The sequence below is a fragment of the Xiphophorus maculatus genome, chromosome 12 (assembly GCF_002775205.1).
Source record: "Xiphophorus maculatus strain JP 163 A chromosome 12, X_maculatus-5.0-male, whole genome shotgun sequence".
In the NCBI taxonomy this organism is placed as follows: Eukaryota; Metazoa; Chordata; class Actinopteri; order Cyprinodontiformes; family Poeciliidae; genus Xiphophorus; species Xiphophorus maculatus.
Window position 1 is genome coordinate 25,713,533 of NC_036454.1, and position 13,338 is coordinate 25,726,870.

At 40.7% G+C, this 13,338-nt stretch overlaps 1 protein-coding gene across 1 annotated transcript in view; it reads left to right on the top strand.

Annotated features, from left to right (window-relative positions):
* tmem132c (transmembrane protein 132C) overlaps positions 1–13,338 on the top strand; it is a 164,009-nt gene that overhangs the window by 116,088 nt on the left and 34,583 nt on the right. The window contains exon 4 of the mRNA XM_023343006.1: positions 2,196–2,382. Within this exon, the coding sequence (XP_023198774.1) occupies positions 2,196–2,382 (187 nt within the window). The remainder of the gene's footprint in view (positions 1–2,195; positions 2,383–13,338) is intronic.

A 13,338-nucleotide genomic window follows, 5' to 3' on the forward strand; every position in this document is an offset into this window, starting at 1 on the left:
ACTTGATGTCTGCCACATATTCAGTGGTTTATTTCTGGCTCTTTAGCGCATTACCTGTTAACATTGTTTTTGTTTGTTGGTTTTACTTTGGGTTTTTTTTTTTTTCGTTGTGTTTTTTTCCACATGAACCTTGTGGCTCCTCTGGTCTACAAACAGAGATTAGCATCTGTCCCCCGTCCACAGCATTGTGGGACAGTTATGTAAGGCGGTGCTGTCGTGCTGCGCCCTCAACGGCTCGCCACGATGATTGGTGCAACGTTATGAAATGTGACACAAGTTATTTGGTTGTCACCTTAATTATTTATATACACCTCTGCTGGATGTGAAAATTGGGTTGTTGTGCTCCGCTATGCAACAATTCCTTCATTCTCTCAGTGCAAAAGTGAACGTTGGAAGAGTGTCCTATGTGAGTATAAGAGCAGCAGATAGAGTATTTCTATTATTTATTGTTTTACTGCTTTAAGGACCCGATTTATAATTTATGATGTTATACATTTGCTTGAGATGTCGTTCCAAAAGGTTGCACCTTTTTGTTTTTGCTATAATCGAATTTGCCTTTAAAGGTGTTAGACGTAATGCCTGGATATTTACAGTATTTTTCACTCCACATATGCACAAAGAACATTTTCTCCACACAAATTGCTTGCTGCGTGGATTTATGCATCTCTCCCCGTCTGTCTCTTCTCACCAAATTACATGACAGCGTTTTGCACCAGGGTACCACAGAGAGCGCGTGTGAAATTTATTGGCGAGGAGTTCCTGCCATTTGACACACGGGACGCGGCTAACCGATCTCTTGCCATTTCGCATCTCCTCTGGCTCCTGTGAAATGCTGACCTTTTCCTGCCTCCGGTTGTATATTTAAACTGTGAGAACCAGAGACTTATGGTGCCATGGGAAATTTTTATTAGCAACGCTCTCCATTCGTCTGACTTAATTCAGAGCTGCTGCGGATCATGCCAAAGCTCGTCGTGTATTTACGGTCCTCCAGAGCAAACAAGGGCGCCGGTGACAAACCTAACCATCAACACCTTAGCGGGGGTTGATGTGCAGCGAAACGTTTCTTTAAACTCTCCCAGGGAAAAAAACCTCGGTCATTAAACTGCTGCTTCTTTTTACAGATCTTATAAACTGAGGTGAAATAAATGGAATGGTTTTAGATGACTTCCTGTTTAACTTCAGACTTTTTAACACTGGTCATCCTAAGGTCACAAAACGACCAGAATGAGTTCACAGTCACACAGAAACCTTAGATTCAGAAAGTATTCATGTCAATTTTTTAACCTTTATTTACATTACAACCACGAACTTAAATGTGTTTAACTGTGATTTTGTTGTTATACATAGGCCAATATAAAATAGTGCACTGAAAAGTGTGTCATGCAGTAAGCCCCCAAATAAGCTGCCTTCAGACGTCACACATTATCAGACAATGGAAAACTGGGCAAGAGCACCAAGAGGCCCACAGTTACTCTAGAGGACCTATAGAGATCTAAAACCAAATTGAGCTTTTTGGCATAAATTAAAAATGCTTTGACAATTTGAATTTGACACATGGTGGTGGCAGCGTCATACTTTTCTTCAGCAGGACGATCACGTATTACCTCATTGAAAAAAACCTGGTGGAGACCAAACAACACTCAGACTGGTTTGGGGATTCACCTTTTAGCAGGGCATCACTATACAGAAAAGTGTAATAATATGATTTAGATCAAATAATATGCATGTGTTTTAATAGCCTAGAAAAAGTCCAGGCCTAAATCCAAGGGAGAATCTTGGCCAGAATTTAAGAGTTGCTGGTTCACATTAATCTCCTAGAGAATTTGAGACAAAGTTCTGTTTGCAGATGTTCAAAGTTTAAAGACATACCCTAAAATATTTGATGCAGTCACATCAACATGTGGTTCAAGAAAGCATTAATGTCACATTTTTAAGATTGTCATTCATAAAAGGTGCTGAAAACCACACAAACCTTTCCATCCACTTCACAATTATGTGCTGCCCTGTGTTGCACATAACACAGGGCTGCGTTGCCCTAAGATAACTTTGAATCATCTGCATAATATGTGAGAACGTGTGAAAAAGTTCAATGGCTATGAACACTTTAGGCAAGCACTGAGAGTTATTTCTCACCCAGCCATGTTTCAACCTTCACTGATGTCTTGTTTTTTTTTTTTGTTTATATGTAATTATAGATCTGAGTTGGGAGCTCAGAGGGTTCTCCAGGTGGATCTGAAAATGGAAAGCTTCCCACAGCCGACAGGCAGCCGCTGGATGGCCTGGCAAGTGGAGTACCCGGCCAGTCGCACCATCACAAAAGAGGTCGAGACAGAGATTCGCCTGGCGCAGGAGGAACTGGCAGGCATTGTGCCTCTGGCCATGGTGAGTGATGTTTCATCCAGCTCAGTGGAGCATCAAAATACATGGCTCCTCTCTTCTTGCTCTGCATGTAAAATCGAGCATTTAAGTAGTTTCAAGCACAAATTTATGCATGGATCCTGCGCTCATGGGTTTTCATAACAGGAAAGAAAAACTAAACTAACTACCAATGGGGGATAAATTAAACAGAATGACATATTCGGGACACGGTATTGTTTCAAAACAAATACCAATGAAATTAAAATTATGCAATGAATTTACATATGTTAAAAATAACTGCAATACTACTAGCTCACACTTTGTTGTAGTTTTGTTCACATACTTCAATTAAGAAATAAAGTAAGTATTTGTGCAGTTTATCCTCAAACAACATAAGAAACACACCTGGAAGCTCAGGAATAGGATTAAGGAAATGACTGACGCGGAATTAGGTTATAAAAGAATAACCCGGACAATATCCCGACTTCTGGTGCTTTCAAGGAACATCCGTCTCATGCCACGATTGTTTTTCACTCACAGATGGAGCTAATTTTCCATTTAGTTGATCAATTGACTAAACTGGATTCTATTTAAGGTATTGCAGTGTAAGGGGAAAGTCACTTTGAAAACCAAGTTTTTGCTTCCGCTTTACCACTTTGTGCTGATGTGCCTTATAAACCACATTAAAATACATACAACTTTCACACACATACATACAGTCTTCACCTCTCAGACCTCTGCTGTTTGCACTGGGAAGGTAGAGGTGGTGATATCCTGCAGGCCGGAGCCCCGTGGCGTGCATTTAGGATCAGGCGAGGAAACGAGAGCAGTGTAGCTTACCACAGGCCTCAGATTGGATCTGGTTTTGACCTGAGGGGGAAGCCTGGAGCTGTGTATCTTTCTCGGCAAGGCCCAGAGAGCCTGCTGTGTAAGATTCACTCTTGTCAAAGTTCACACGGATCTCCCTTCATGCATTTCTGCAGCTTTGTTGTGCATCCCAGAGAGCGCTGCCTCTGACGCAGAACAGCAGCGTACAGGTGAGCTGCAAGAAACATCAGCTGTGTTGACAAAAAGAATAAAATAGAGGCACTGTGTTACAACAGTGCTGATTACTAAAAATTAAAAGAAAAAAGATTGTAATTATTTTTATTTTGCGACCTCTGATGTGTAGGATAGAGACCCGACTGTTGCGTTATTCCCATTCTCCAAGTATAGCCCGTAGCTACGCGGATGATTGATGCCTGTGGGCGGCTGTTCCTGGATTTAGAGGAACACGAGGCATCCTCACCCACTGATCCATTCTCCGGATAATTGCAGCGCCGTCTTTAACGCTCCCGTATTATCCGACTTCCTTTTCTCGCATCCTTTTCATGTCACTGACGTAACACCCTGCTTTGGGTGCTCCAGGAACATAGAGTCGCTCCCACACTTTTAAAATGACAAAAACCCGCATAGACGATTGTGTGTGATTTTTTTCAAAAGGCTTTATTCGACAACAGTAAAACGGAAAACAAAAACCAAAGGTTTTTGCACTTATTTTTGTGTTTGTATTGTTAATTTGCAGTTGTGTGGAGCCCAAATGAGTGAAAAAAAAAATATATATATTTTTAAGACAGAACATGCTCAGTCATTCTTTCTCAAGGTGATGGTTCTGCTCATTTTACACAGTGAGCTATTTTTTATTGCTCGCCATAAATCATATGACTTTTTTTTAATCGTAGCAGCAACAATCCATCTCAATGAAACCAACATTACCATTATTTCCTGAACTTGGCTAAATCAGTTAGACAGGATTACTTAGATGGCAAATAGGAGGTAATGATGATATTCCTGTGTGTATTCGTGTGTGTGTGTGTGCACTTTCTTCTATAAGCCAGTAGGGACCTGTACTGTTCCCTTTACTGAAAAAGATTTTTGACCACAGAACATAATCTGATACTCTGCTCTGCAGTTGTTTTTAAATTATTTTTACAAGAACATTTCAGGCAATTAGAATATGTTCATAAAGATTAGTTATTTCAGTGATTCGATTCAATTACACAATAAGCAGGGTGTGGATCCAATCAGCCAATCAGTGAAACTGCTGTGGTGTTTTATATATACATTTTTATTTTTATTTTTACATGTTTATTAAAGTTATCAATAAGTCATGGTAGTGCAAATTGAGACAGATAATCTATGGAAGGCTTGTGCTCCTCCACCTTCTGCAAGAGCTATCATATCCATCTGAAGAAATGCACCACTCTCTGTCAAAAACAACCAATCAGAGCCAAGGGGAAGGTCCTAGTGCTGTCAATTATCCTCGTGAATGCGCTGCAAAATGTGCTAATGGTGGAGACACAACTTACCGTTCCAGGAAAGCTGTTTGTGTGCTGTAATCGGTTACAATGCTAACTAGCCTGAGCATTCATGACAGGCTTTGTGGTTGTGAACTAGCTGTAGCATAGCAGAGAGTGACTGACTCTAAGTCCCTCCTCCTGGCTCTGATTGGTTGTTTATGATGAAGCAGGGTATTTGTTCAGATGACAGCAGGTCCATATGGTGTATATCTGCAAATGGCAATGGAAGCACAATGATAGAATGGTCAACAAACCAGATATTGATACTTCTGTGTAGGCCGTGCCAAGTTCTGTTTGAAAATGAAATCAGCATGTCCACAAAGGTCATCAGTAGGAGGAAGCTCCAACATTTTCTGATAGATGACTCTGCTGACTTTAGACTAGGTAAAACATGGCGTACTGCAACCATCAGATGGCATGTCTCCCTCCATCAGTGACGATGGTTCAAATGTAAATTTCCCTCAAACTCTAAAATAGACTCTGCTTCATGATTCTCTTGTCCTTTTTGCTGATGCAACCTTTTCCTTCTGCTTGGGAAGGAATAAGCAGAGTAGCAGCATGAGGTTGCTCTGCTTTGCAGAAGATCTTCTTAACATCTTAACCAACCTACTTCAGAGTATTGTCCAACTGGAAACTCGGGTGCCAAACTATAAGGATGGCGGTCAGTGGATTATGTGGGAATGAAGCAGTTTGCCTTGTTGGCAAACTCAAAAGCCAGGACAAAACTCAGAAAGTTGGAGGATTGTTTGAAATCCGTAAGGTGAGTTGATGCAAGAGAGACTTCAGGGCAAAGCCAAAACAAACGCCTGTCACCAAAAACAACAAATAACATGTGCCCAACTTTATCTTTAAACTTAGCTTCTGCTTCTCTTACAAAACATAAAGATACCTCTTGAGGAAAGAACAACCTTCATCTTAGACTGTTTTACTGGAGCACACCTCACGTAAAATAGTGCAGCATTTGACAATTCGAGAAATAAGCAAAGCCTTGAAGGTTTCTATCATTTTAAACTTTTTCCTCAATTTTTTTGGAAAGCAGTGTGGATTGTGCTGTGTGTGAATTGTGCTGTACAACTGAACTTGCCTCCCACTCAACTTCCCATTGATATACTTGGACTGAGCTCTCACTCCCAGGCTTTTTTTGTTTTTTTTTAAGCACTGAATGGTGTCTTTTGTGAAGGGTGTTAGTGTTTACAGGACAGCTGTCAATTCAGCACCCTTCCCCATAATTGTGCAAGTCATTAAAAAGCCATTACATAACACTGAAATGCTTTTCTTTAGTGGCGACTGTAATATTGTACATTTTCATGGAAATGACAAAAACAAATGCGTTGGGAATTTAACATTTATGTTTTGTTTCCCATTCTTTCATATTTTCATTCTATCGAGATGCACTTGCATGTTTTCCAACGTTAGACTTGGTGACATGCAGTTGTTTCACATTTCCTCCTGTGTGTGTGTGTGGTTTTTTTTCTTTTCGTTCACAAACAGCTTCCAGAGGTGCACAGCATCTCCTGGTTCAGCACGTAACACGCTCACACAAAAATACCAATACATGAAGACACATTCAGGACTCATTAACTCTGTCCATCTCCCTCGGTCCTCCTTTTTCGTTACCCACTTTCCCTCTCACCCACACACACACACGCCGTCACATGCTTAAAGTTTTTACAATCTGCATGTCCCAATGTGTGAGAAGCACACAAGCGAGAAAAGGGAAGGCTGAATTAGATTACTCGGGATCACTGTGGCATGAAAAGCTGCAAAGATAAGGTCCTCTCCCTCCTCCCTGCAACACGCCTCGCAGATAGAAAAGAGGAAATAAGGTAAAGTAAAAGCAGAGCCGACATTTCCCCCCCGTTTACACACACACACAGATAAATCAGCCCACACCATCACCTCCTTTCCTCCAGAGGAAACATGTTCCAATTCTGATACAACAGGTTTTCCTGCACACAGAACTGAAGTCTGTAATGGGAGTGCTGAAGATTAAGAAGTCACACTCTTGTATATAGAATATGTTATACTTGCATGCCTTTTTATGAGGATTGTTGAAATAAGAAATGGGAGACCTGCCACAGTGTTAATCTCTTAACACAAATGCTGAGGCATGTTAAGTGTTTCAATATTTGAAGGTTTCAGCTTAGGAAAGTGATCTGTATGTTAGTAAGTGAACTAACGTTGCACAGCAGCAGCAGCATATCCGAGAGCATGACGCTCTAAAGGTAAAATCCAACTGATTGAAGTTTTCTGAGTCTAAGTTTGTTCAACATGTGAACGACGTCGATTTATCCCTTTTGGCGAAATTTACGCTTTGCGGGTCGATCTAGTGAGAACACCATGAGGTTGTCGGATTCCTGCAGCCTGTTTCATCTTGGAGGTGGAGACAAAACAAAAGTTGATAAAACAGGAAGCTTAGCATGCTTGAAACTTGCCTAAAGCTGCAAACTGGGCTTTGAGTTTATGATATCGAGTGCCGTTTGGGATCTGCGGTGTCAAAAATATAACAACACATTGTACTGCTTTCCCACAATTATGGTCTTTACGATATTCCTGATAAAAACATGTAAAAGTGTAAAAGCTCTTTGGATAAATTAAAACCTTTTTGTGGTATTTATATGTGGAAAATTTTAAAAATATCCAACTTTTTAGTTGAGTACATTGAGAAAAATCTCACATTAAGAAATAGTTGTGTCGAAAAAGAAATGCTGGTTTGACAAATACTGATTCCCCTCCACTGTTACATTATTTATATGTGGTCTCTAACCATTTCTTTTTCATTTTCATATTTTTTTTCAGTCTCTCTAGGACATCTAGAGTCTAGAGTACTTTCCTATGCTGTCTTATTTTCATCTCACCCCACAGGTTTCCTACAGAATTTTAGAAGTCGGAGATATCCATTAAAGAAAAATTGTTTTTGATAAACCATTTTGACACTCAACAATTTCAGTTTAGGGCCCACCAAATATATACAATTTCCTGATATTTCAAAGCTTTCGTAATGCCGTTTATTGTAATAAGCATCACAGATCCTCCTCTCTACATAAGATGAACTGTTTTGGGGGCCTTCCACTGCTGACTGGCAACATCCAATTGGCATTTTTACTTTTTTTGATAACTGTGGAACAGTTTCATGATCAATTATGCTGACAGACAGTAAAAGCAATGAAAAATATGAAAACCGATGAGGAAAGGGAGGCAAAACAGAAGAAAAATGTCACTGTCAGTGGAGCGAAGGGTAATTCTGAAATCTTTCTTTCTAATGAAGTTAAGAGGACATACTGTACTTCACAGAGAATGCTGAGGGCATCTGTTGACACAACTCCTTCTTTAGAAAGTCTGCTCATCTGTAATTAGCTCCAGTTAGTCTAATGAGCTTCTACTAAGCCTTATCACAACGTAAAGGCTGCTGTAATCAGGTTTTGACCCAAAACAATTTCAAAATTGAACGAAGGTCTGCACCTGACTACATCTCTAAAGGTTACAGTGTAACGAAGCTAACGACTGTTGGTAATGGGAAGTTTATTTTGGGTTTGATCACATTTATGGTCGATTACTTCAGCAGTTTCTCCGACCCAACCCTGTCCCCTTTACGGCGTGCTGTAAAATGTTGCGGCCTTGCCGGAATAGTTTATTATAAAAAGGCTTTTTATTGCACTACAGCAGCAAAGCGATACGCTCTGCCACGGGTAACACTTGTGGGAAAGCAGCAGCGTCCTTCTGGGAGAAAAGTTTCCTTTTTTTTCCTTTTTAGCTCCCTTTGAAGAAGGCTCCTCCTGTGTGTTGTCACATACCCACATGCACTGGGAGGGCTCTGAGCACCGCTCGCCACTTTGTCACCAATTTCAAACTGTGAAGCAGAACTTTTGCAAATGCAGCAATTATTTCAAAGCACCAAATGAAAGGAGTAGTCAAGAGCTTCAGTGAGTTCAGAGTGAGAAAATGCCTCTGTCAACTGTAGCGCCACTTACGTTTCTTCCTAAACTGCCTTTGTAGATTTGTTCCTTCTGTTTTGCTCCTCCGTGATTTCTTTCACTATTTACTCCCCCAACCCCCACCGTTTCGACCCGGACAAACATCCATTAGTATATTAAAAATGTAGATTAATTGCCTCCCTTATCAACCTATGCCTCCCTCACTTTGTTGGCATTCCCAATTTTTTCACTTGAGCTTCAAAATAGAAGCAGACAAAAGTGTGTGTGTGTTTTTTGGGTCATCTGGAGATGGATTTTAAAGGCAGTAATTGGATGCCTGAGTAGATTTTCCCACCGCAGCGGGAAGCTAGTTCATTATCTTTTAGCATTGTAAAGTAATACGCTGCTGTCCAGGCTGCCCTCGTCGTCATTACCCATGCCGTGGATGCCTGCTGATGGAGAGGGAGCAGGAGGACAGGGCATACATCATATCTTGACTCATCAGTCTTCCTGTTCCAGCCGAGACACCAAACTGCGCTCGCTCGCACGCCCACATTCGCAGGCATGGAGATGAGGAGAAATGAAGGCAGCGGTTTGTATTCACGTACTGTTCCGATGTATTGTTAAACAATACATCATCACCCTGGCCTTCTCAGGCCACTTCGCCTCTAACATGATAAAGCCATCAATCAGCATTGTCCAATGAATGTTTTACTTTGCTCTTTTCCATTCTTTTGCCCTCTGTCGCCGTGCACATCTTCTCTGCCAGGCAAGTAAAATGAGGAGGACCATTTATCATCAGACGTGAGCGCTTACATGCCAGATAATACAGTATAAATGCGTCCTGAACCCAATTTATTTATTTTTTTACTATTTGTCCCGACATTGCAGGCTGAAACACTTTGAATTTGGCCACTACTGCTAAACACCTCCACCCCTTCGACCCCACCCCCTCCTGCCGCTTTAATGAAATGGGATCAAATCTAGCATATTTTATTCTTCACACTGAATGAGTCACACAGTTTACAATGAGGGGCTGACGGATGGACCACAAGTGTGAAACCATTAGTATTACACTACAGAGGCTGATGATGAAGTGGTGGCACTCATTGAGGCTGCTGCCGTATGTGCATGTGTCACCCTCCATGTAATGCTAATTAGGACAACAGATTGTGACAAATGCCTCTCTGATCCAGAACATGATGGCTCTCTTTGAGGCGGTGTGTCTTAAAGGGATCGCTAGTTTTGAAGTGAGGCTCTGTTAAAAAGGTTATTGACAGTTCATACCCAGTTGACGCAGTTGCCTTGCAGAAGTAATCCAACTCTGACTACTCATTAATCCTTTAAAAAGTTAATTATTTTACCGATTGCTATGGTAGTGTGATATATTACTCTTTACTGAAAAAATAGCGGTCATGTCAATGTTCATATTTTACCTGTCATGTAGCTTCCCTGGTGTCTCAATTTATTGTAAATCCAGATTTAGATTGAAGTTTACTTCTTCCACGAGAGGAGCCAAAACTAAAGCAGACTTCTGTTGTCTTACAATGACTCCAATCTAAAAAAAAAACAACAAGAAAACAACCTCATAGTAGTTTAGTTAAGGCTATTTTGGAAACATTAAACCATTTGTTACCTTTTCAAATAGCCAACTATTTTTGTGGGAAATGGAGGTTGGAGGCAGCACGCCACCAATAATTCTCCAGTGTGAAACACTTGCTGATGACGGAACATGTAAAGCATTTCTCGTCACAGTACGGCTCTTAGACATCAAAACAGTAACATTCACAAAAACTGCTATGATAGGTTTTTGTTGTTGTTGTTTTTATGTAACCCTAGTTGTTTTGACCTTGAACGCTCTACAGCTTCTGTTCTCGGCACATATTTCACAGAGGAAGTTTATGGGTCACCCACTGCCTCCTATCTCAATTTCTCATGTGAATAACCACTGTCTTCTTTTTAAAGACACAGAACGCTGGTTAAAATGCTAATAAAATGCTTTTCCATGAAACGCAGCTACAGTTAGCAACAAATGGGCAGCTTGTCTGCTCAGGTAGAGGCTGTAATCAGTCTGACTAATTAACAGCAGAAAAGTACAACATTAAGTACTGAAAGGCAACTACTTATTTCTGCATATATTTATGTGTATTTTTGATTAACTGTATGCATCAAACTCAAAATTATAAATGCATCTTATGTATAATATTATAGTTATTCTAATCATTTATATATGATTTTATCAGAAGTATTTATACATGTTGAAATAAAAGCAATTAGACGGTTATATAGTTTATATAGTTCTGTTTGTGTGTAAAAATCCATGTACAATTGTTGTAGTTTTTTTCTTTGACTTAAGGTAATAATGTGAGAGTTTCATTCCGACCCATAAATTCTTATACCCTTACAATAGATCCTCACTTCAACTATCACTTAACGTCCAAGTGTTAGAAAAACACTTTTCTGATGACAGGACGCTGAACCGGACTCGTAAGGACCAACATGTTAACTTCCTATGACGGCACACGGGAGAAGTGGGGAAATGCGTGGGCGGCCTTACTGCTTTTCATGTGCCGCTGCACATGGGGAGGTGCTTTCATGAAAGGCAGATACTCTGAGGTTTAATGGCAAATCCTGTGTCACTCAGAAAGACTGCATGCTCTGAAATCCTCCTCTAATTGAAATACCATAAGTGAGAGGGGCGGTTTTGTTACCTTTCAAAGCTCTCTCATTACAGTGACACTCAAACAGCCTCTGTCACCATTAAAACAGGCAGCCTCTCCGCGGTGCTCCTGAAAGCGTCTTTACAAGTGAGGTCAAATTGCTTGTTTATGGTGTCTTTGCATTCCCCTGAAGATGACCTGAAAAGGATAGCTTTATGCACACGCAAAGCGCCACAGTTATGTAAAAGTTTGTTTTATGCCTACACAAAGTGGCTGAGAATGTACCCAGTGGAACCACTTATGTTTTAGTTTCTCTGACTGAATGCTGCGAGCCTTCCTACTTTTTCTGGCGCGGTAGACCTCTCCAGTCCTCTGAAATGATTTGCGCAGTAGTGCAAAAACACAAAATGCGAGGAGAGATTTTTAGACAACATCTAAATCATATTTCAATATTCTGGCACTCTTCTAGTTACGTTGGCTTCCGTCCATTTCTTGTAGGCTGTAAGGGGAATGGGCATATTTTCCTGACACAAGTGGGCTACCGTCAGGGTGGCCATGTGTATTGCCTGTTCCGTGTCCAGAAAACGGCTAGACTAAGCAAAGCCAAGCAAGCTGACAGTATGGATCTGGATTTTAGAGAGGTTAAGAACTGGGAGAGGGGTCACGGGGTCATCCCCCTACAGGCATGGTTGGCTGTAGGTGAAGAACTCTCCATCGATTGACTCTGTGTGACGAATACTGGGCTGAAATTAAGCAGAGTGGCACAGGCTGGCCCTCTGGCGCTCAGCCATGTTTTCAGAGAACAACAGCAGAGGCACAAGCGAGGGGTTGCTGCGCCAGAGGCAGCATCACTCAGCTTGCCCATCCCAAAGCCCCCCTGCTGGTGCCGGGAGGTGGTTTATTCCCCCATGTATGGCCTGGATTCTTCCATAGCTTCATCTTACTGTTACTGAAATACATTAGGGACATTCGTTTTCCTCCCCGACCCACTGATCTAAATGTATCACCATAGTAGTATTCTTAAGAACTGTAGGGGATTTGTTCTATAAACTTATAATATAGTACTTCCATGCTCAGTCATGTTTTATTCAGGAGCTTCCTTTCAAAAGATGGACATGCAATTCATGGCCACTGGGCTCCTGAGGGTGGCTCTGTCCCTCTAGTGCCTTCCTTCAATAACTCATAAGTTTGACGCTGCCAGTGCAGACTCTATGGTCGTATATTGATGTACTTTCTAGGTCAAGCAAATTTAAAAATGACAAACTGGAGATGAATTTAGATATAATCAATAAGTATTATAACCGCACAATGCTTTATTACAGAGATTATCTGTCTGCTGTTGTTTTCTTGTGCCCTGAATAAAACGTGGCACACCATTTGATAGGCTTTTTGCATCACTGAAAAAAAAAAAAAAAAAAAATCATGTTTCCAATTAGAGATGTAGAGTAAGGCATCAGGAACAAATTATCATGTACTTATTATTTGTGGTGGGATTTGTCCTGTCAGCAGCGTGTCACTTTGACACTTCCCCAGAGTCAAAGTTTTCCCATAAATCATGTGCAACTCATAAATAATTTACAGTTGAGAGCAATCCAGTGTGACTAAAACGTTAATACTCCCCATGAACCGCCGTGTCGATTGTCATGCATAACTGTGCGAGAAGCTTAGATGATGTTGAGGTTGTTTTGAAAGTTGTGAACGCAGTATAAATCCATGATTCTAATAAAACTGTGGCACTCAGACCTCCGTTACTGACACTCAAAAGAAGTTTTGCGATTAGTTTTTTTTTTTTTTTCTGAGGTGCAATCCAAACATATTTGCTGTGGTGCTATAGATAACGTTGAATCAGAAACATGATGTGGTGGTTTCTACATGTGTGTTTAATTTACCCCTGAATACCAAAGCTGGATCTGGGAATGATATTAAACCATATGTTTTTTCCACTTGTTTTGGTTCCAGTTTTCAAAATCAGTGTGATTTGCTGAGCAATATTTATGTGGATTTGCTTACTGGTATTAGCATTGGAACCCAATGCTAATACAGATTACCTAAATTCCTCTGTAATCT